We start from the raw sequence: 23,338 nt of genomic DNA, 5'->3' as shown, positions 1-23,338 counted from the left end.
TAAATACATGTATTTTTTTACAAAACTCAAACTAAAGCAAATGCTGGCAAAATGGATGGCAAAGGTACAGAAACGACCCATCTGGCATTTCCCAGGATCTCCTGGCTGGGATGGGAAGAAAAGCAGCAGGCATCATACACAAGTCCCCTTAAGCAAGGTCATGTGACCAGGACCATGGCATAAAAGGTGGTGGCCAAGGTGTGTGTCTCTACTCTATTAGCAATGATGAAGGGGCTGCTGGTCTTGACTGTGCTGTTTGTGGCCATTTTCGGCAAGGAAACATTTGAGGGGTGAGTGGATATACCAATGGTTGGTACTCATTTTGGGGAATATGTCCAATTCTATTTGGTGTCATGTTTGATATATCACCAGTAGTTGCTATATAAAGATTGTTATAAACTGGGTGGTTCCAGCCCTGAATTCTGATTGGCTGAAAGCCGTGGTGTATCAGACGTTATAACACGGGGTATGACAACATTTATTTTTATTGGAATAATTATGTTTGTAACCAGTTTATAATAGCTATAAGGCACCTTGGTGCTTTGTGGTATATGGCCAATATACCACGGCTAAGGGTTGTGCATAAGAACAGCCCTTAGCCGTGGTATATTGGCCATATACCACACCCCCTCGGGTCTTATTGCTTAACTGAACCATGGGAAGGGTAATAAAAACATATGTCCTGCTTGCCTCAGTGATTCTGTAGACATGAGTTGCTTTTTCAATCTGTGTGACAGTCAAGCTTTATTACTTTTCAATAAATTCAAATTAATCATTAAAGATGGCTACTCAATGTTAACTGTTGAGAGGAAGCAAAACTTATGATCAAGGTTGACTCCAACTGTAAGTCATTATGTTGCTAAGCAGATGTTTCACCACAGTCTATGCTACTCAACTTCTCCCTTTCTCAACTCCAACCTCCCTCTCGGACCATTACTCAAGCATAGTTCAAATTTGAATGGTTCTCCTGTCTTTGCAGTGACCAGGTCCTTCGTATCACTGGGAAGGATGAGGTCCAGCTCGCTCTCCTGAAGGACTTGGCTGAGATGGAACATCTCCAGGTGTGGCATGACAATGATCATCATCATCATCATCATCATTATCATCATATCCACCACTGAAGCCACATATATCTAACCCCACCACCTCATTCAATACACTATAGCCTACTGCATTGGCATTTCCATTTCAATACGAAGTTTGACAAACATTGCAATGAACACAATATGAATTCATATTATTTCACTAGACCAAGGCCTGGGAGGGATAAATAATATGTTTGTCATGGTCATGGGCAAAGAAACTCAAAGGGGGTGATAATGTTAATGAACAATAATTTTGACCCGATTGTGCAAACAGATCCTCAAGGAAGATGGATCCTTTTAAATATGCTATTGGACCAAAAACAGATTTGGCTAATTAATCTGGTCCAACTATTGATGATCCACACTTCTTTGAAAATATATACAATAATCTATTGAGCTCACAAGTAACAAATTAATTTATTATTATGGTGGGAGATTATAATACGGTTTCAAGTACCTCAAAGGATCGTAAAAGAAATGACAACACAAACTATCACCCTCATGCAATTAAGGAGATCACGAATATCATGGATACATTAGAACTAGTGAATATATGGAGGCTAAAAACCCTGATCTAGTGAGATATACAGTACATGGAGGAGGCTTAATCAAGCTAACCGTCTTGACTACTTCCTTGTGTCATTCTTGCTGGCATCAAAATGTACTAAAGACCGAATGCGAACGGACCACCATCTAATTGGCCTCCACATAACTCTTACAGAATTTCCATGATGATGGGGATGGGGATATTGGAAAATTAATCAAAACCAACTGGATGACAATTTGTTCTTAACCAACACAAAATAATTCATAATTTGATTTTTTTTCTGCACAACATAGGTACTGGATTGGTACTGGACCCTTATTGTATGGGACACTTTCAAATGTACTTTTAGAGGCCATTCAATACAATACTCAAACATTGAAACAAAAACAGTTTTGATTAAAAAGACGAGGGGGGGGGGGGGGGTATCACCGATCCCGTAGAGGTTAAAGTTATGTACTGTATAGCAACCACAATTGTAAAATAGTAAATAATGACTACTTCTCAGAAAAAATTGAGCTGTCAAGAGGAGTAAAACAAGGCTGTCCATTGTCTCCATATCTATTTGTTATGGCCATTGAAATGCTAGCTATTAAAATCAGATCCAACAAGAACATCAAGGGGTTAGAAAAAAACTAAAGTGTCAATGTATGCCAATAACTCAAGTTTCTTCTTAAGTCCGCAATCTGGATCCCTGTACGGTCTCATTGAAGATCACTTTTCTAGCCTCTCTGGACTAAAACCCAATCATGATACGTGTACCATATTAAGTATTGGATCGTTAAATGACACCATTTTTACACTACTGTACCTTGTAGTTTACCAATAAAATGGGCTGATGGTGAAGTAGACATGCTTGGTATTCATATCTCTAAAGATGTAAACAAACTTACCACAACCAATTTCAATAGAAAGTTAGCAAAAATAGACAAGATGATGCATCCATGGAAGGGTAAATACCTGTCTATTTATGGATAAATCACATTGATTAACTCTTTGGTCCTATCACAGTTTACTTTTATTTATTTTATTTCACCTTTATTTAACCAGGTAGGCAAATTGAGAACACGTTCTCATTTACAATTGCGACCTGGCCAAGATAAAGCAAAGCAGTTCGACACATACAACAACACATAGTTACACATGGAGTAGAACAAACATACAGTCAATAATACAGTGAAAAATAAGTCTATATACAATGTGAGCAAGTGAGGTGAGATAAGGGAGGTGAAGGCAAATAAAATATACTAATAAATAAAAATATAAAAAAGGCCATGGTGGCGAAGTAAATACAATATAGCAAGTTAAAAAAAACACTGGAATGGTTGGTTTGCAGTGGAAGAAGGTGCAAAGTAGAGATAGAAATAATGGGGTGCAAAGGAGCAAAATAAATAAATACAGTAGGTAAAGAGGTAGTTGTTTGGGCTAAATTATAGATGGGCTATGTACAGGTGCAGTAATCTATGAGCTGCTCTGACAGCTGGTGCTTAAAGCTAGTGAGGGAGATAAGTGTTTCCAGTTTCAGAGATTTTTGTAGTTCGTTCCAGTCATTGGCAGCAGAGAACTGGAAGGAGAGTCGGCCAAAGGAAGAATTGGTTTTGGGGGTGACCAGAGAGATATACCTGCTGGAGCGCGTGCTACGGGTGGGCGTTGCTATGGTGACCATCGAGCTGAGATAAGGGGGGACTTTACCTAGCAGGGTCTTGTAGATGACCTGGAGCCAGTGGGTTTGGCGACGAGTGTGAAGCGAGGGCCAGCCAACGAGAGCGTACAGGTCGCAGTGGTGGGTAGTATATGGGGCTTTGGTGACAAAACGGATGGCACTGTGATAGACTGCATCCAATTTATTGAGTAGGGTTTTGGAGGCTATTTTGTAAATGACATCACCGAAGTCGAGGATTGGTAGGATGGTCAGTTTTACAAGGGTATGTTTGGCAGCATGAGTGAAGGATGCTTTGTTGCGGAATAGGAAGCCAATTCTAGATTTAACTTTGGATTGGAGATGCTTGATGTGAGTCTGGAAGGAGAGTTTACAGTCTAACCAGACACCTAGGTATTTGTAGTTGTCCACATATTCTAAGTCAGAGCCGTCCAGAGTAGTGATGTTGGACAGGCGGGCAGGTGCAGGCAGCGATCGGTTGAAGAGCATGCATTTAGTTTTACTTGTATTTAAGAGCAATTGGAGGCCACGGAAGGAGAGTTGTATGGCATTGAAGCTCGCCTGGAGGGTTGTTAACACAGTGTCAAAAGAAGGGCCAGAAGTATACAGAATAGTGTCATCTGCGTAGAGGTGGGTCAGAGACTCACCAGCAGCAAGAGCGACATCATTGATGTATACAGAGAAGAGAGTCGGTCCAAGAATTGAACCCTGTGGCACCCCCATAGAGACTGCCAGAGGTCCGGACAACAGACCCTCCGATTTGACACACTGAACTCGATCAGAGAAGTAGTTGGTGAACCAGGCGAGGCAATCATTAGAGAAACCAAGGCTGTCGAGTCTGCCGATGAGGATGTGGTGATTGACAGAGTCAAAAGCCTTGGCCAGGTCAATGAATATGGCTGCACAGTACTATTTCCTATCGATAGCGGTTAAGATATCGTTTATGACCTTGAGCGTGGCTGAGGTGCACCCATGACCAGCTCTGAAACCAGATTGCATAGCGGAGAAGGTATGGTGGGATTCGAGATGGTCGCTAATCTGTTTGTTGACTTGGCTTTCGAAGACCTTAGAAAGGCAGGGTAGGATAGATATAGGTCTGTAGCTGTTTGGGTCAAGAGTGTCCCCCCCTTTGAAGAGGGGGATAACCGCAGCTGCTTTCCAATCTTTGGGAATCTCAGACGACACGAAAGAGAGGTTGAAAAGGCTGGTAATAGGGGTGGCAACAATTTCAGCAGATAGTTTTAGAAAGAAAGGGTCCAGATTATCTAGCCCGGCAGATTTGTAAGGGTCCAGATTTTGCAGCTCTTTCAGAACATCAGCTGACTGTATTTGGGAGAAAGAGAAATGGGGAAGGCGTGGGCGAGTAGCAGAGGGGAGGCCAGTGCTGTTTACCGGGGTAGGGGTAGCCAGGTGGAAAGCATGGCCAGCCGTAGAAAAATGCTTGTTGAAATTCTCAATTATAGTGGATTTGTCGGTGGTGACAGTGTTTCCTATCTTCAGTGCAGTTGGAAGCTGGGTGGAGGTGTTCTTATTCTCCATGGACTTTACAGTGTCCCAGAACTTTTTTGAGTTTGTGTTGCAGGAAGCAAATTTCTGCTTGAAAAAGCTAGCCTTGGCTTTTCTAACTGCCTGTGTATACTGGTTTCTAGCTTCCCTGAAAAGTTGCATATCACGGGGGCTGTTCAATGCTAATGCAGAACGCCACAGGATGTTTTTCTGTTGGTTAAGGGCAGTCAGGTCAGGAGAGAACCAAGGGCTATATCTGTTCCTGGTTCTAAATTTCTTGAATGGGGCATGCTTATTCAAGATGGTGAGGAAGGCATTTAAAAAAAATATCCAGGCGTCCTCTACTGACGGGATGAGATCAATATCCTTCCAGGATACCTCGGCCAGGTCGATTAGAAAGGCCTGCTCGCTGAAGTGTTTCAGGGAGCGTTTGACAGTGATGAGTGGAGGTCGTTTGATCGCTGACCCATTACGGATACAGGCAATGAGGCAGTGATCGCTGAGATCTTGGTTGAAAACAGCTGAGGTGTATTTGGAGGGCAAGTTGGTTAGGATGATGTCTATGAGGGTACCCGTGTTTACGGAATTGGGGTGATACCTGGTCGGTTCATTGATAATTTGTGTGAGATTGAGGGCATCAAGCTTAGATTGTAGGATGGCTGGGGTGTTAAGCATGTTCCAATTTTGGTCGCCTAGCAGCACAAGCTCTGAAGATAGATGGGGGGCAATCAGTTCACATATGGTGTCCAGAGCACAGCTGGGGGCAGAGGGTGGTCTATAGCAGGCGGCAACAGTGAGAGACTTGTTTTTAGAGAGGTGGATTTTTAAAAGTAGAAGTTCAAATTGTTTGGGAACAGACCTGGATAGTAAAACAGAACTCTGCAGGCAATCCTTGCAGTAGATTGCAACACCGCCCCCCAACACCAACACACTTACTTACTTATGGTGCTGCCTACTCCAGACGATTCATTTTTTAAATCATATGAGCAAAGAATATTTAACTTTATTTGGAACGCTAAGCCAAACAAAATTAAACATGCCTTTTTATATAATGAATATGAGTTTGGGGGGCTGATAGGATTAAATATTACAGCATTAGACCTCTCACTAAAAGCTTCACACATACATAAATTATACTTGAACCCAAACTAGTTCTCCAGTCGATTATTGAGAAAGGCTCATCCTTTGTTCAAAAATGGCCTTTTTGCAACTTATATGGATATGAATATATAAATATATTGAATGTTTGTTCAAATCAAAGTTACAACCAACTGATTGTATTACCATAAAAATATTACTATTACCATATTAATATAAGTATTACCATAAAAATGGAAGAGGCAAGTGGAAGATGGAGAAGGTAGGGAACTGGTTTGTCTGCCATATATTAAAGACAAAAATTGTCTGAAAAAGATTGGCATAAATAGACAAATATACCAGTTACATTTGAGGACAAAAATGTTGACAGCTGCGCCATACAGGTTGCAAAATAGCTGGGAAGAGATTTTAGATGTAACAATTCCATGGCACAATATGTACAAATTATTCTAACCAACAGAATACTGTATATGTACAGTGGGGAGAACACGTATTTGATATACTACATGCAATAAAATGCAAATTAATTACTTAAAAATCATACAATGTGATTTTCTGGATTTTTGTTTTAGATTCCGTCTCTCACAGTTGAAGTGTACCTATGATAAAAATGACAGACCTCTACATGCTTTGTAAGTAGGAAAACCTGCAAAATCGGCAGTGTAGGACAGCTGTTTCCGTCCTCCTCTGGATACGTTGACTTCAATAAAAAACCTTGTGGTTCTCACCCCATTCCATAGACTTAAACAGTAATTATGACAACTTCTCAGAGTTCTTGCAGCATGAACTGACATGTTGTCCACCCAATCAAAGGATTGGATAATGAATCTAGTACTGAAAGCATATGCTACAGCTAGCTAGCACTGCAGTGCATAAAAGTTGTTGAGCAGTTGACTCAAAGAGAGAGAAAGACAGTAGTTGAACAGTTTGAACAAATGTATTTCTTCAAAAACGAAGAAAAAGCAAGAAAGGAAGAGAGAGAGAGAGCAAGCTATATTTCTTATTATTTTCACTTTCACTTACTTAGCTAGTGAATGCAGCTAGCTAGTTGAGCCTACTCAAACACCTTGCTCAAACATTGAGGGATGCTATGTTACCTAGCTGGCTATGGCTATCCAACACTGGAACTCTTCCAAGTCAAGGTAAGCTTTTGGTTTGATTAATTTATTGCCACCGGGGCCCACCGGTGTAACTGGTAAACTGCTTGTACACTGTACTGTATGATTGTAGCCGGTTTACTAACGCTTTAGTTCTATTACCTATGTTGACTTGACGTTAGATAATATGGTGACAACGATATAGGCTGTGTGTAGTGGTTAATGGTTATGGTATGAAGGTTAGGCTTGGAAAGGTTTTTTCGCCTGGTCACAGACAGCTGATGTGTTGTGCACAAAAGGAAAAGGTGAGAGGAGGAGAGCACGTAGATGCGTGAAGGATATATCCAATGAACAAAAGGATCATGCTGTTTGTGTGTTGTTGCTATGAAAGTGAACTGTGCTTGCGTGTGATCAGGGGTGTATTCATTCTACCGATTCTGTTGAAAAATGTTTCTTAAACGGAAGCAAACGGAACGAAACGGGGATAAACATATCTGAATGTGTCCAATAGAAACTCTTGTTTGCAACAGTTGGACTGTCACGATCGTCTTTATGTGGAAGAGAGGACCAAGGCGCAGCGTGATACGAATACATCTTCTTTAATTATAACGAAGACGAAACAAACACTCTTACAAACTAATACAAAACAACAAACGACCGTGAAGCTACAAACCTACGTGTACACATGCAACATAGACATAGACAATTACCCACAACAGCCTAAGGCCTATGGCTGCCTTAAATATGGCTCCCAATCAGAGACAATGAATGACAGCCGTCTCTGATTGAGAACCACTCAGGCAACCATAGACATACCTAGACACCTACACTGAACACAACCCCATAATCTCTACAAAACCCCATAGACACTAGAAAAACCCAAGACGAGACAAATACACACAAACATCCCCCGTCACACCCTGACCTAACTGACCCAGCAGTTACATCCGGTTTGGAGCGAGCGGTCGCATTTGCATTCGCTCCGCAGGTAGTATAACTTTTCATTACATTTCATTACATTTCATTATAGTACAACGGTTTGATTTGTCTAACCTTAGCAATTTCTTCTTAGCTAGCTACATAGCCGTCTGTGTATCAAAGATAATTGCGTAATTATCGTATTTCGTCGTCTATCGTAGTCCACACTGCTATCTGCCCAGCAGCTAGCCAGCTAGCAAACGTCCACCGTCTACCGAATAGTAGTATAACTTTTCATTACATTTCATTATAGTACAACGGTTTGATTTTCATTTTCATTACAGTACAACGGTTTGATTTGTTTGATCTTAGCTAGCTACATAGCCGTCTTTGTATCAAACATAATTGTGTAGTTATTGAGGTTCGCTAGCCAGCTATTTTCGTCCTAACGTAACGCAACGTAGCCAACACTGATAGCTAGCCAGCTAGCCACCGAATAGCAGCATTGTAGAAACGAGTGCATTACAACGGAACGACTTGATTAGTGTAGTGTTAGCTGGCTACACAGTTGTCTTTGCTATCTTTGATTTGTTTGATCTTAGCTAGCTACTTAGCTGGCTACATAGCCGTCTTTGTTTCAAAGATAATTGTGTAGTTATCGAGGTTCGCTGAGGTTCGCTAGCCAGGTATTCTCGTCCTAACGTAACGTAACATAGTCAACCCTGCTAGCTAGCCAGCTAGCCACCGATTAGCAGCACTGTAGAAACGATTACATTACAACGGAACGACTTGATTTGTGTAGTGTTAGCTAGCTACATAGTTTTCTTTGCTATCTTTGAATCTAAGATAATTGTGTAGCTTTGAGTAATTATCGGTTAGCTAGCCAGCTATTTTTGCCTGCCGCGCTGCCGTCCTCCTACCTAGCCAACACTGCTAGCTAACACTGCTAGCTAGCCAACTTCTACCGAATAGCAGCACTGTAGAAACTTACATTACAACGGAACGTCTTGATTAGCGTAGTGTTAGCTAGGTGTCTTTGCTGTCCTTGTATCCATGATAATTGTGTAGTTTAGAGAAATTTAGAGAAATTGTCGAGGTTACCTAGCCAGCTTCACTTTCAACAACGCAGCCACTGCTAGCCAGGCTACTTCACCAGCCAGCAGTACTATATCATTTTAGTCAATAAGATCTTTTATTTTTTTATTTTTTTGCAACGTAAGCTTAACTTTCTGAACATTCGAGACGTGTAGTCCACTTGTCATTCTAATCTCCTTTGCATTAGCGTAGCCTCTTCTGTAGCCTGTCAACTATGTGTCTGTCTATCCCTGTTCTCTCCTCTCTGCACAGACCATACAAACGCTTCACACCGCGTGGCCGCGCCCACCCTAACCTGGTGGTCCCAGCCCGCACGACCCACGTGGAGTTCCAGGTCTCCGGTAGCCTCTGGAACTGCCGATCTGCGGCCAACAAGGCAGAGCTCATCTCAGCCTATGCGTCCCTCCAGTCCCTCGACTTCTTGGCACTGACGGAAACATGGCTCACCACAGATAACACTGCTACTCCTACTGCTCTCTCTTCGTCTGCCCACGTGTTCTCGCACACCCCGAGAGCTTCTGGTCAGCGGGGTGGTGGCACCGGGATCCTCATCTCTCCCAAGTGGTCATTCTCTCTTTCTCCCCTTACCCATCTGTCTATCGCCTCCTTTGAATTCCATGTTGTCACAGTTACCAGCCCTTTCAAGCTTAACATCCTTATCATTTATCGCCCTCCAGGTTCCCTTGGAGAGTTCATCAATGAGCTTGATGCCTTGATAAGCTCCTTTCCTGAGGACGGCTCACCTCTCACAGTTCTGGGTGACTTTAACCTCCCCATGTCTACCTTTGACTCATTCCTCTCTGCCTCCTTCTTTCCACTCCTCTCCTCTTTTGACCTCACCCTCTCACCTTCCCCCCCTACTCACAAGGCAGGCAATACGCTTGACCTCATCTTTACTAGATGCTGTTCTTCCACTAACCTCATTGCAACTCCCCTCCAAGTCTCCGACCACTACCTTGTATCCTTTTCCCTCTCGCTCTCATCCAACACTTCCCACACTGCCCCTACTCGGATGGTATCGCGCCGTCCCAACCTTCGCTCTCTCTCCCCCGCTACTCTCTCCTCTTCCATCCTATCATCTCTTCCCTCTGCCCAAACCTTCTCCAACCTATCTCCTGATTCTGCCTCCTCAACCCTCCTCTCCTCCCTTTCTGCATCCTTTGACTCTCTATGTCCCCTATCCTCCAGGCCGGCTCGGTCCTCCCCTCCCGCTCCGTGGCTCGACGACTCATTGCGAGCTCACAGAACAGGGCTCCGGGCAGCCGAGCGGAAATGAAGGAAAACTCGCCTCCCTGCGGACCTGGCATCCTTTCACTCCCTCCTTTCTACATTTTCCTCTTCCGTCTCTGCTGCTAAAGCCACTTTCTACCACTCTAAATTCCAAGCATCTGCCTCTAACCCTAGGAAGCTCTTTGCCACCTTCTCCTCCCTCCTGAATCCTCCTCCCCCACCCCCCCCCCCCTCCTCCCTCTCTGCAGACGACTTCGTCAACCATTTCGAAAAGAAGGTCGACGACATCCGATCCTCGTTTGCTAAGTCAAACGACACCGCTGGTTCTGCTCACACTGCCCTACCCTGTGCTCTGACCTCTTTCTCCCCTCTCTCTCCAGATGAAATCTCGCGTCTTGTGACGGCCGGCCGCCCAACAACCTGCCCGCTTGACCCTATCCCCTCCTCTCTTCTCCAGACCATTTCCGGAGACCTTCTCCCTTACCTCACCTCGCTCATCAACTCATCCTTGACCGCTGGCTACGTCCCTTCCGTCTTCAAGAGAGCGAGAGTTGCACCCCTTCTGAAAAAACCTACACTCGATCCCTCCGATGTCAACAACTACAGACCAGTATCCCTTCTTTCTTTTCTCTCCAAAACTCTTGAACGTGCCGTCCTTGGCCAGCTCTCCTGCTATCTCTCTCAGAATGACCTTCTTGATCCAAATCAGTCAGGTTTCAAGACTAGTCACTCAACTGAGACTGCTCTTCTCTGTATCACGGAGGCGCTCCGCACTGCTAAAGCTAACTCTCTCTCCTCTGCTCTCATCCTTCTAGACCTATCGGCTGCCTTCGATACTGTGAACCATCAGATACTCCTCTCCACCCTCTCCGAGTTGGGCATCTCCGGCGCGGCCCACGCTTGGATTGCGTCCTACCTGACAGGTCGCTCCTACCAGGTGGCGTGGCGAGAATCTGTCTCCTCACCACGCGCTCTCACCACTGGTGTCCCCCAGGGCTCTGTTCTAGGCCCTCTCCTATTCTCGCTATACACCAAGTCACTTGGCTCTGTCATAACCTCACATGGTCTCTCCTATCATTGCTATGCAGACGACACACAATTAATCTTCTCCTTTCCCCCTTCTGATGACCAGGTGGCGAATCGCATCTCTGCATGTCTGGCAGACATATCAGTGTGGATGACGGATCACCACCTCAAGCTGAACCTCGGCAAGACGAAGCTGCTCTTCCTCCCGGGGAAGGACTGCCCGTTCCATGATCTCGCCATCACGGTTGACAACTCCATTGTGTCCTCCTCCCAGAGCGCTAAGAACCTTGGCGTGATCCTGGACAACACCCTGTCGTTCTCAACTAACATCAAGGCGGTGGCCCGTTCCTGTAGGTTCATGCTCTACAACATCCGCAGAGTACGACCCTGCCTCACACAGGAAGCGGCGCAGGTCCTAATCCAGGCACTTGTCATCTCCCGTCTGGATTACTGCAACTCGCTGTTGGCTGGGCTCCCTGCCTGTGCCATTAAACCCCTACAACTCATCCAGAACGCCGCAGCCCGTCTGGTGTTCAACCTTCCCAAGTTCTCTCACGTCACCCCGCTCCTCCGCTCTCTTCACTGGCTTCCAGTTGAAGCTCGCATGCGCTACAAGACCATGGTGCTTGCCTACGGAGCTGTGAGGGGAACGGCACCTCAGTACCTTCAGGCTCTGATCAGGCCCTACACCCAAACAAGGGCACTGCGTTCATCCACCTCTGGCCTGCTCGCCTCCCTACCACTGAGGAAGTACAGTTCCCGCTCAGCCCAGTCAAAACTGTTCGCTGCTCTGGCACCCCAATGGTGGAACAAACTCCCTCACGACGCCAGGACAGCGGAGTCAATCACCACCTTCCGGAGACACCTGAAACCCCACCTCTTCAAGGAATACCTAGGATAGGATAAAGCAATCCTTCTGCCCCCCCCCCCCCTTAAAAGATTTAGATGCACTATTGTAAAGTGGCTGTTCCACTGGATGTCATAAGGTGAATGCACCAATTTGTAAGTCGCTCTGGATAAGAGCGTCTGCTAAATGACTTAAATGTAAATGTAAATGTAACTAAAATAATACAGAAAACAAAGATAACCAAGGCCAGGGCGTGACAGTACCCCCCCCCCCCCCAAAGGTGCGGACTCCGGCCGCAAAACCTGACACAGAAGGGGAGGGTCCGGGTGGGCCTCCCTACGGCGGCGGCTCGGGTGCGGGACGTGGCCCCCACTCCACCATAGTTAATACCCGCTTTGGTGGCTCTGGCAGATCCTGGCTGACTGGCGGCTCTGGCAGATCCTGGCTGGCTGGCGGCTCTGGCAGATCCTGGCTGGCGGGCGGCTCTGGCAGATCCTGGCTGGCGGGCGGCTCTGGCAGATCCTGGCTGGCGGGCGGCTCTGGCTGCTCCTGGCTGGCGGGCGGCTCTGGCTGCTCCTGGCTGGCGGGCGGCTCTGGCTGCTCCTGTCTGGCGGGCGGCTCTGGCTGCTCCTGTCTGGCGGGCGGCTCTGGCTGCTCATGTCTGGCGGACGGCTCTGGCTGCTCCTGTCCGGCGGGCGACTCTAGCGGCTCCTGACCGACGGACGGCTCTAGCGGCTCCTGACTGACGGACGGCTTTGAAGGCTCAGGACATACGGGCAGTTCAGGCGGCTCTGGGCAGACGGGCAGTGCAGGTGGCGCTTGGCAGATGGACAGCTCAGACGGCGTTGGGCAGGCGGGCAGTGCAGGCGACGCTGGGCAGGCGGACAGCGCAGACGGCTCTGGGCAGGCAGGCAGCTCAGATAGCGCTGGGCAGACGGCAGACTCTGGCCGGCTGAGGCGCACAGTAGGCCTGGTGCGTGGTACCGGAACTGGAGGTACCAGGCTAAGGACACGCACCTCAAGGCTAGTGCGGGGAGCAGCAACAGGACGCACAGGACTCTGGAGACGCACAGGAGGCTTGGTGCGTGGTGCCGGAACTGGTGGTACCGGGCTGGAGACACACACCATAGGGCGAGTGCGTGGAGGAGGAACAGGGCTCTGGAGACACACTGGAAGCCTGGTGCGTGGTGTTGGCACTGGTGGTACTGGGCTGGGGCGGGGAGGTGGCGCCGGATATACCGGACCGTGCAGGCGTACTGGCTCCCTTGAGCACTGAGCCTGCCCAACCTTACCTGGTTGAATGCTCCCTGTAGCCCGACCAGTGCAGGGAGGTGCAATAACCCACACTGGGCTGTGTTGGCGAACCGGGGACACCATGCGTAAGGCTGGTGCCATGTATGCTGGCCCGAGGAGACACACTGGTGACCAGACGCGTTGAGCCGGCTTCATGGCACCTGGCTCAATGCTCAATCTAGCCCTGCCAGTGCGGAGAGGTGGAATAACCCGCACCGGGCTATGCACACGTACAGGAGACACCATGCGCTCTACCGCATAACACCGTGTTTGCCCGTACTCTCACACTCCACGGTAAGCATAGGGAGTTGGCGCAGGTCTCCTACCTGACTTCGCCACATTCTGTTGTAGTCCCCCCCCCCCCCAAGAATTTTTTGGGTTTGACTCGCGGGCGCCCAGCCTTCCTTCCGTGCTGCCTCCTCATATCGCCTCCTCTCGGCTTTAGCTGCCTCCAGCTCTTCACGAGGGAGGCGATATTCTCCCGGTTGTGCCCAAGGTCCCTTACCATCCAGTATCTCCTCCCAAGCCCAAGAATCCTGTATGCGCTGCTCCTGCTGCTCCTTATCACGCTGCTTGGTCCTGGTATGGTGGGTAATTCTGTCACGATCGTCTTTATGTGGAAGAGAGGACCAAGGCGCAGCGTGATACGAATACATATTCTTTAATTATAACGAAGACGAAACAAACACTCTAACAAACTAATGCAAAACAACAAACGACCGTGACGCTACAAACCTACGTGCACACATGCAACATAGACATAGACAATTACCCACAACAGCCTAATGCCTATGGCTGCCTTAAATATGGCTCCCAATCAGAGACAATGAAAGACAGCTGTCTCTGATTGAGAACCACTCAGGCAACCATAGACATACCTAGACACCTACACTGAACACAACCCCATAATCTCTACAAAACCCCATAGACACTAGAAAAACCCAAGACGAGACAAATACACACAAACATCCCCCCTGTCACACCCTGACCTAACTAAAATAATACAGAAAACAAAGATAACTAAGGCCAGGGCGTGACATGGACTAATGATAACACCCTAGAGCAGCTAGATGCAGGCAAGATTGTGCAAGGTGGTTGTAACGATGTGTGCTGAGAGTCGGGAAGCAAGTACAGGGAATGAGTGTTTTAATTAATAAATAAACAAACCAATAAATACGAAACACAAACAACGCACCGACATGAAACAGAGTCAATAACACCTGAAGAAAGAACCAAGGGGAGTGACAGATATAGGGAAGATAATCAAGGAGGTGATGGAGTCCGGGTGAGTGTCATGAGGTGCAGCTGCGCGAGACGATGGTGACAGGTGTGCGGGATAATCAGCAGCCTGATGACCTAGAGGCCGGAGAGGGAGTATACGTGACAGTGGTATTGAATATGTCAATGTCTGTCACCTTGATTACTCTAATTTCTCTCGACCTGTGCACATACGTTATAAACTTTCATTCATAGGCTAAGTTGTAGCAACCTCATGAATGGTATAGGGAAAATTTGAGTATCATATAGCAGCTAGCCTAAACCTATCGATGTTACATTGAGCTGGGTGAATGGAATATGAATGACAGTCATCCAATATACTGTAATAGAAAAAAGGCCACGCTCATAAAAAACATTATCGTCCTCACTCATCTTAAACGGCACCGACCGCCACTGTTATCTGTCTATGTATATACAGTACATTTATGTGTATAATAAAATATCTATGTGTATATGTATAAATGTGTGTATGTATGTATGTACTGTCTGTATGTAAAATATAACTTTGTCAGGTGAATGCTGTATATAAAAGTACCATTTATGTAGTATGTAAAATGTAATATATAAAATGTGTGTATATGTAACAAGAAAGCTTTAAAACCAAAAAAAACTACGGATGGGTTAATAATAAAAATAAACAAATAAAAAAGTTACAATAAAAAATTTCCTTGACCATGCATTTCCTTTTCACTAGCTGTTCAAAGTGCTTGCTATGTTGGCTTAACATGTCAACTTGTCTTCCGTCCTCCTCCTTCCTCCTCTCTCTCCTCCCTCCTCTCTCTTCTCCCTCCTCTCTCTCCTCCCTCCTCTCTCTCCTCCCTCCTCTCTCTTCTCCCTCCTCTCTCTTCTCCCTCCTCTCTCTTCTCCCTCCTCTCTCTTCTCCCTCCTCTCTCCAAGCTGGATGTGTGGATGGAGCCCAATGACCTCTCCACTCCTGTGGACATCAGAGTTCCCTTCACCAGCCTGCAGACCGTCAAGGCCTTCCTGGAGACTGAAGACATCCCGTACTCCGTCATGATCATGGACCTACAGGTAGGATCATACAGACACACACAATATAATTATGGGGTGGGTAGGAGTTGAGGAAGAAGTGACTGAGCTCAGGGAGATTCCTTCAGTCTTTACTATGTCTTGAAATAGTATATCCATGTCATGACTTACAGTAAATAAATAAGATGGTTGAATAAGATTATGTGCAACAGCTCAATTTTATCTTTGCTCACAATGATCAAAAGAGATTCGGATAAGTCATATGGAATAACTACATATTGTTTCATAATAGTGTTATAAATCATTGTAAAGTGTTATAAAGCCTTGTAGTGACCTTTTGACCCCCGTTATGCCCACAGGTTATGTTGGACGAGGAGCAGGACCAGATGCTGAGTGCACGTGCCGCTGCCCCCAGAACCACCAATGATTACGACTACTCCAACTACCACGACATTGCTGATGTACAGTTGAAGTCGGAAGTTTACATACACCTTAGCCAAATACACTTAAACTCAGTTTTTCACAATTCCTGACATTTAATCCTAGTAAAAATGCCCTGTCTTAGGTCAGTTAGGATCACCACTTATTTTAAGAATGTGAAATGTCAGAAAAATAGGAAAGAGAATGATTTATTTCAGCTTTTATTTCTTTCATCACATTCCCAGTGGGTCAGAAGTTTACATACACTCAATTAGTATTTGTTAGCATTGCCTTTAAATTGTTTAACTTGGGTCAAACGTTTCAGGTAGTCTTCCACAAGCTTCCCACAATAAGTTGGGTGAATTTTGGCCCATTTCTCCTGACAGAGCTGGTGTGATTGAGTCAGGTTTGTAGGCCTCCTTGCTCGCACACACTTTTTCAGTTCTGCCCACAAATCTTCTGTAGGATTGAGGTCAGAACTTTGTGATGGCTACTCCAATACCTTGACTCTGTTGTCCTTAAGCCATTTTGCCACAACCTTGGAAGTATGCTTGGGGTCATTGTCCATTTGGAACCCATTTGCGACCAAGCGTTAACTTCCTGACTGATGTCTTCAGATGTTGCTTCAATATATCCATATGATTTTCCTCCCACATGATGCCATATATTTTGTGAAGTGCACCAGGCCCTCCTGCAGCAAAGCACCCCCACAACATGATGCTGCCACCCCCGTGCTTCACGGTTGGGATGATGTTCTTCGGCTTGCAAGCCTACCCCTTTTTCCTCCAAACATAACGATGGTCATTATGGCCAAACGGTTCTATTTTTGTTTCATCAGACCAGAGGACATTTCTCCAAAAAGTACAATATTTGTCCCCATGTGCAGTTGCAAACCGTAGTCTGGCTTTTTTATGGCGGTTTTGGAGCAGTGGCTTCTTCCTTGCTGAGCGGCCTTTCAGGTTATGTCGATATAGGACTCGTTTTACTGTGGATATAGATACTTTTGTAATTGTTACCTCCAGCATCTTCACAAGGTCCTTTGCTGTTGTTCTGGGATTTATTTGCTATTTTCGCACCAAAGTACGTTAATCTCTTCCTGAGCGGTATGATGGCTGCGTAGTCCCATGGTGTTTATACTTGCGTACTATTGTTTGTACAGATGAATGTGGTACCTTCAGGTGTTTGGAAATTGCTCCCAAGGATGAACCAGACTTGTGGAGGTCTACAATTTTTTTCTGAGGTCTTGGCTAATTTCTTTTGATTTTCCCATGATGTCAAGCAAAGAGGCACTGAGTTTGAAGGTAGGTCTTGAAATACATCCACAGGTACTACTCCAATTGACTCAAATGATGTCAATTCGCCTATCAGAAGCTTCTAAAGCCATGACATCATTTTCTGGAGTTTTCCAAGCTGTTTAAAGGCACAGTCAATTTAGTGTATTAAACTTCTGACCCACTGGAATTGTGATACAGTGAAATAATCTGTCTGTAAACAATTGTTGGAAAAATGATTTGTGTCATGCACAAAGTAGATGTCTTAACCGACTTGCCAAAACTATAGTTTGTTAACAAGAAATTTGTGGAGTGGTTGAAAAACTAGTTTTAATGACTCCAACCTAAGTATGTATACTTCCGACTTCAACTGTAAGTACCAACCCATCACACAAGTATCAAGGAGAAATGGCCCATTTCACATGATCACTCTGAACTCAGACTGAGTGAGACATCTTTAATACTGTCATCGTAAGACCTACCTAAGAATTCTGTAAGCAAATCAAGACACTGTTTTCTGTTGTTGAAACCTACAGTATTTTGGAGAACACCTTATTTGAAGTGTCCTTACATAAGGAGTTCATAAAACAGTCAACAGCAGAACATAAGGATTCATGAAAAGCTTAAGTCAACATCCGCAAATTGACAGTATCAACCTGTCTCTGTCTCTGTCTCTGTCTCTGTCTCTGTCTCTGTCTCTGTCTCTGTCTCTGTCTCTGTGTCTATCTCATCAGATCTATAGTTTCCAGGACATGCTTGTGGCTGAGAACCCCAATCTGGTCAGCAAGATCGTGATTGGCCAGAGTTACCAGGGACGCACCCTGAATGTGCTCAAGGTAAGTTCCTGACGAGAGTGGCATGTTTTATCTGCTATGGCCTTGCCATTTTACTAGTACTCTTTACAAGTGAAATATAGATTTAAAGTCAGTGAAGGTAGTTTTTTCCTAATCCCGGACGAGGCCCTATTTTTGGTACATGTTACATGTTACATGGTTGTATGTTAAATGTGTATCAAGTTTACAGTATTTGAGGATAGGTGTTCTTTACACCCCCCTTCTTCTCTCTTTTCTAGTTCAGTACTGGTGGAACCAACAGACCTGGTATCTGGCTTGACACAGGAATCCATTCCAGGGAATGGATCACTCAAGCTAGCGGCACCTGGTTCGCAAAGAAGGTCCGTGTTTTCTCCACCACAGTCTTTAAACCTTTCCCCTCTCTTCATCTACACATGTATCACTTTAACCTTCTGTTTCCATATCCAGATTGTGACCGACTACGGACATGACGCCGCCCTCACCGCCATCTTGGACAAGATGGACATCTTCCTGGAGATTGTGACCAACCCCGATGGCTACTACTACACCCACAATAGTGTGAGTCTCTCATCACAATAGAAAATGCCCTTACATTTCTAGGTTGATCACAAATTTTGATTACAATGTCATCTCTCCATTTCAATTGACCTCTTCTTTTTTCAGTGAATATTTTATAAGGTCAAAGGGCACATATCAGACTAGGGAGTTGAACACAACAGCCACTCTCATCCTCTTTGATTACTAACGACATATGACATATGTATGCGGGATCTGAATCTCTAATACCAAATATAATCTATCTAATATTGCTTTCACTGTCACGATCGTCTTTTGGAGAGAGTGAGGACCAACATGCAGCGTGTGGAAAATACATCTTCTTTTTTATTTTGAAGAAGGAACAAACGAAACAAAACACTTATAAACTAACAAAACAACAAACGACCGTGAAGCTACAAAACGAAAGTGCACACACAAGCTACTAACGTTTACACATAGACAATTCCCCACAACAAACTAAAGCCTATGGCTACCCTGAATATGGCTCCCAATCAGAGACAACAGAAACCAGCTGTCTCTAATTGGGAACCCATTCAGGCAACCATAGACTTTCCTAGACAACTACACACAACATAGACACAGCTAGACAACTATACTAAACATAAACCCAACTACTCTAAATAAACCCCCTAAACCTTACAATCACCCTGGACACTACAAAAACCCACATAAATACCCATGTCACACCCTGACCTAACTAAAATAATAAAGAAAACAAAGAATACTAAGGCCAGGGCGTGACATAGCCCCCCCCTTAAGGTGCGAACTCTGGGCGCACCAGCACAAAGTCTAGGGGAGGGTCTGGGTGGGCATCTGACCACGGTGGTGGCTCAGGCTCAGGGCGAGGTCCCCACCCCACCATAGTCAATCCCAGCTTATATCTCCCCCTACAAATGACCATCCTCATATTACCCCCACTTAATCTTTTGGGTAACATCGACACAAGGGGCAGCACCGGGATAGAGGAATAGCTCAGGACAAAGGGATAGCTCAGGACAGAGGGATAGCTCAGGATAGAGAGGTAGCTCAGGATAGAGAGGTAGCTCAGGATAGAGGGGCAACTCCGGACTGAAAGGCAGCTCCGGACAGAGAGACAGCTCTGGACTGAGGGGCAGTTCTGGATAAATAGCCGCTCTGGGCTGAGGGACAGCTCATGACTGGCTGACGGCTCTGGACGCTCATGGCTGGCTGACGGCTCTGGACGCTCATGGCTCACTGACGGCTCTGGCAGATCCTGTCTGGTTGGCGGCTCTGGCAGATCCTGTCTGGTTGGCGGCTCTGGCAGATCCTGTCTGGTTGGCGGCTCTGGCAGATCCTGTCTGGTTGGCGGCTCTGGCAGATCCTGACTGACGAATGGCTCTAGCGGCTCCTGACTGACTAACGGCTCTGACGGCTCTGTACAGATGGGCGGCTCTACTGGCTCGGGACAGACGTATGGCTCAGACTTCGCTGGGGAGACGGATGGCTCAGACGGCGCTGGGGAGACGGATGGCTCAGACGGCGCTGGGGAGACGGATGGCTCAGATGGCGCTGAGGAGACGGATGGCTAAGACTGATCCTGTCTGGCGGAAGGCTTTAGCGGCTCCTGTCTGGCGGAAGGCTCTAGCGGCTCCTGTCTGGCGGAAGGCTCTGTAGGCTCATGGCAGACGGGCGGCTTTGAAGGCTCAATACAGACGGGCAGTTCAGTCACCGTTGGGCAGACGGCAGACTCTGGCCGGCTGAGACGCACTGTAGGCCTGGTGCGTGGTGCCGGAACTGGAGGTACCGGGCTAAGGACACGCACCTTCAGGCTAGTGCGGGGAACAACAACAGGGCACACTGGACTCTCAAGGCGCACTATATGCCTGGTGCGTGGTATCGGACTGATGGCACGCACCTCAGGACGAGTGCGGGGAGAAATAACAGTGTGTACAGGACTCAGGAGACGCACATGTGGCTTAGTGCGTGGTGCCGAAACTGGAGGCACTGGGCTGGAGACACGCACCATAGGGAGAGTGCGTGGAGGAGGAACAGGGCTCTGAAAACGCACTGGAAGCCTGGTGCGTGGTGTAGGCACTGGTGGTACTAGGCTGGGGCGGGGAGGTGGCGCCGGAAATACCGGACCGTGCAGGCGTACTGGCTCCCTTGAGCACCGAGCCTGCCCAACCTTACCTGGTTGAATGCTCCCCGTCGCCAGACCAGTGCGGGGAGGTGGAATAACCCGCACCGGGCTATGTAGGCGAACCGGGGACACCATGCGTAAGGCTGGTGCCATGTAAGCCGGCCCAAGGAGACGTACTGGTGGCCAGATATGTAGGGCCGGCTTCATGACATTTGGCTCAATGCCCAATCTAGCCCTACCAGTGCGGGGAGGTGGAATAACCCGCACTGGGCTATGCACCCGTACAGGAGACACCGTGCGCTCTACTGCGTAACACGGCGTCTGCCCGTACTCCCGCTCTCCACGGTTAGCCTGGGAAGTGGGCGCAGGTCTCCTACCTGCCCTTGGCCCACTACATCTTCCCCCCCCCCCCCCCCCCCAAGAAATTTTTGGGTAGTACTCACGGGCTTTTCAGGCTTCCAGCCACGTCTCCTTGCTGCCTCCTCATATCTCCGCCTCTCTGCCTTCGCTGCCTCCAGCTCAGCTTTGGGGCGGTTATATTCTCCTGGTATTTCTCGTTCCAGAATTTCCTCCCAATTCCAATAGTCCAGTGTAGAGGTGGGTCCTGTTGTTGTTGCACACGCTGCTTGATCCGATGTTGGTGGGGAATTCTGTCACGATCGTCTTTTGGAGAGAGTGAGGACCAACATGCAGCACGTGGAAAATACATCTTCTTTTTTATTTTGAAGAAGGAACAAACGAAACAAAACATTTACAAACTAACAAAACAACAAACGACCGTGAAGCTACAAAACGAAAGTGCACACACAAGCTACTAACGTTTACACATAGACAATTCCCCACAACAAACTAAAGCCTATGGCTACCCTAAATATGGCTCCCAATCAGAGACAACAGAAACCAGCTGTCTCTAATTGGGAACCCATTCAGGCAACCATAGACTTTCCTAGACAACTACACACAACATAGACACAGCTAGAGAACTATACTAAACATAAACCTAACTACTCTAAATAAACCCCCTAAACCTTACAATCACCCTGGACACTAAACAAACCCACATAAATACCCATGTCACACCCTGACCTAACTAAAATAATAAAGAAAACAAAGAATACTAAGGCCAGGGCGTGAAATTCACCGTGTTTCGGTATTGTATCCTGCTTTGTCATTTGACTTCGCTCTGACATCATCAACTGCTGCTCACAGCTATGCACTAGACAAAACCAAACAAACCATGAGTCACGATGACTGTTCATGTTCCACAGAACCGTATGTGGCGTAAGACCAGGAAGCCCAACCCTGGCTCTTCCTGTGTTGGAACTGACCCCAACAGGAACTGGGATGCTGGTTTTGGAGGTATACTTTTCCTTGTCACTTGAATGTTGCAAAACACTTTATATTCAAATACAATAGATTCAGAGGTCACAAATTGAATAAGATAACAAATCAAACGTTTTTGTCAATTAAAATGGTATCTCCTTGCCCTTGGTGAGATAGTATTTTACTGTTAATGTTTAGTTGGGCACTAATCTTTCTTTACCATTTGTTTCCTCCCTGGTCTTTGGTAGAGCCCGGCTCCAGTGGCAGTCCCTGCTCTGAGACTTACCGCGGACCCGAAGCTCACTCTGAGTCTGAGGTCAATTCCATTGTGGACTTTGTAAAGTCTCACGGCAACCTGAAGGCCTTCGTGTCTATCCATTCCTACTCCCAGATGCTCCTCTACCCCTACGGTTACACCAGTACCCCCTGCAAGGACCAGAGCGAACTGGTGAGTCTAGCAACCATTAACTAGTTGTCTTTGACATGTCTAGTAACAACTTGTGGCATTTGTTCCACTAGGGAGTGCCCTGCCAGGACTCTCCACCATATGTGGCCTCACCGGGGAAGGGTGATGCCAGCATGGTACTTTTACATGACTAGTATTATCTTCTCACAGCACGACCTGGCCATGAAGGCAATCACTGAACTGGCTTCCCTGTACGGAACCTCTTACAGATACGGCAGCACAATCAACACCATCTGTAAGTGTCTAACACCAGCTAAACATTTTCACTGCTTTAATGGCTCCCATCCCATGCCATTCCAATGTAGTCCCGCTCATTCTACCAACATGAGTACACACCATCTGTATAACCTAACCAAAGTCATTACAATATTCTTATCTTATGGTTTGTATACTCGTACATACTCTGTGAATTAAAAACAGAAACTATGGTCTATTCCCTTCTTTCTTGTCATTTCCAGACCAGGCTAGTGGTACCACTGTTGACTGGACCTACAACCAGGGCATCAAGTACTCCTACACCTTCGAGCTGAGAGACACTGGTCGCTATGGTTTCATCCTGCCAGCCAATCAGATCCTCCCTACTGCCAAGGAGACTTGGCTGGCTCTGATGGCCATCATGGAGCACACCAAGGACAACACCAACTAGAGGGGTCACCATGACAACCCACTGGACACTGTGAATCCACTAAGGCTGTTTACAGGCCACAAACAGAAGAA

General features: G+C 46.5%; 1 protein-coding gene across 1 annotated transcript; it reads left to right on the top strand.

Annotated features, from left to right (window-relative positions):
• The first annotated feature begins 108 nt into the window (after positions 1-108).
• LOC129862090 (carboxypeptidase A1-like) lies at positions 109-23,338 on the top strand. Its single transcript, XM_055933438.1, has 11 exons — positions 109-290; positions 980-1,061; positions 15,575-15,709; positions 16,027-16,128; positions 18,093-18,194; positions 18,431-18,532; positions 18,621-18,731; positions 22,101-22,191; positions 22,404-22,603; positions 22,772-22,856; positions 23,080-23,338. The coding sequence occupies exons 1-11, from the start codon at positions 223-225 to the stop codon at positions 23,265-23,267; spliced, it is 1,266 nt and encodes a 421-aa protein (XP_055789413.1). The 5' UTR covers positions 109-222; the 3' UTR covers positions 23,268-23,338.

The sequence above is a fragment of the Salvelinus fontinalis genome, chromosome 9, assembly GCF_029448725.1.
Source record: "Salvelinus fontinalis isolate EN_2023a chromosome 9, ASM2944872v1, whole genome shotgun sequence".
NCBI lineage: Eukaryota > Metazoa > Chordata > Actinopteri > Salmoniformes > Salmonidae > Salvelinus > Salvelinus fontinalis.
Note: the sequence above shows the minus strand (reverse complement) of the source record. Positions and strands in the feature narration are given on the sequence as shown.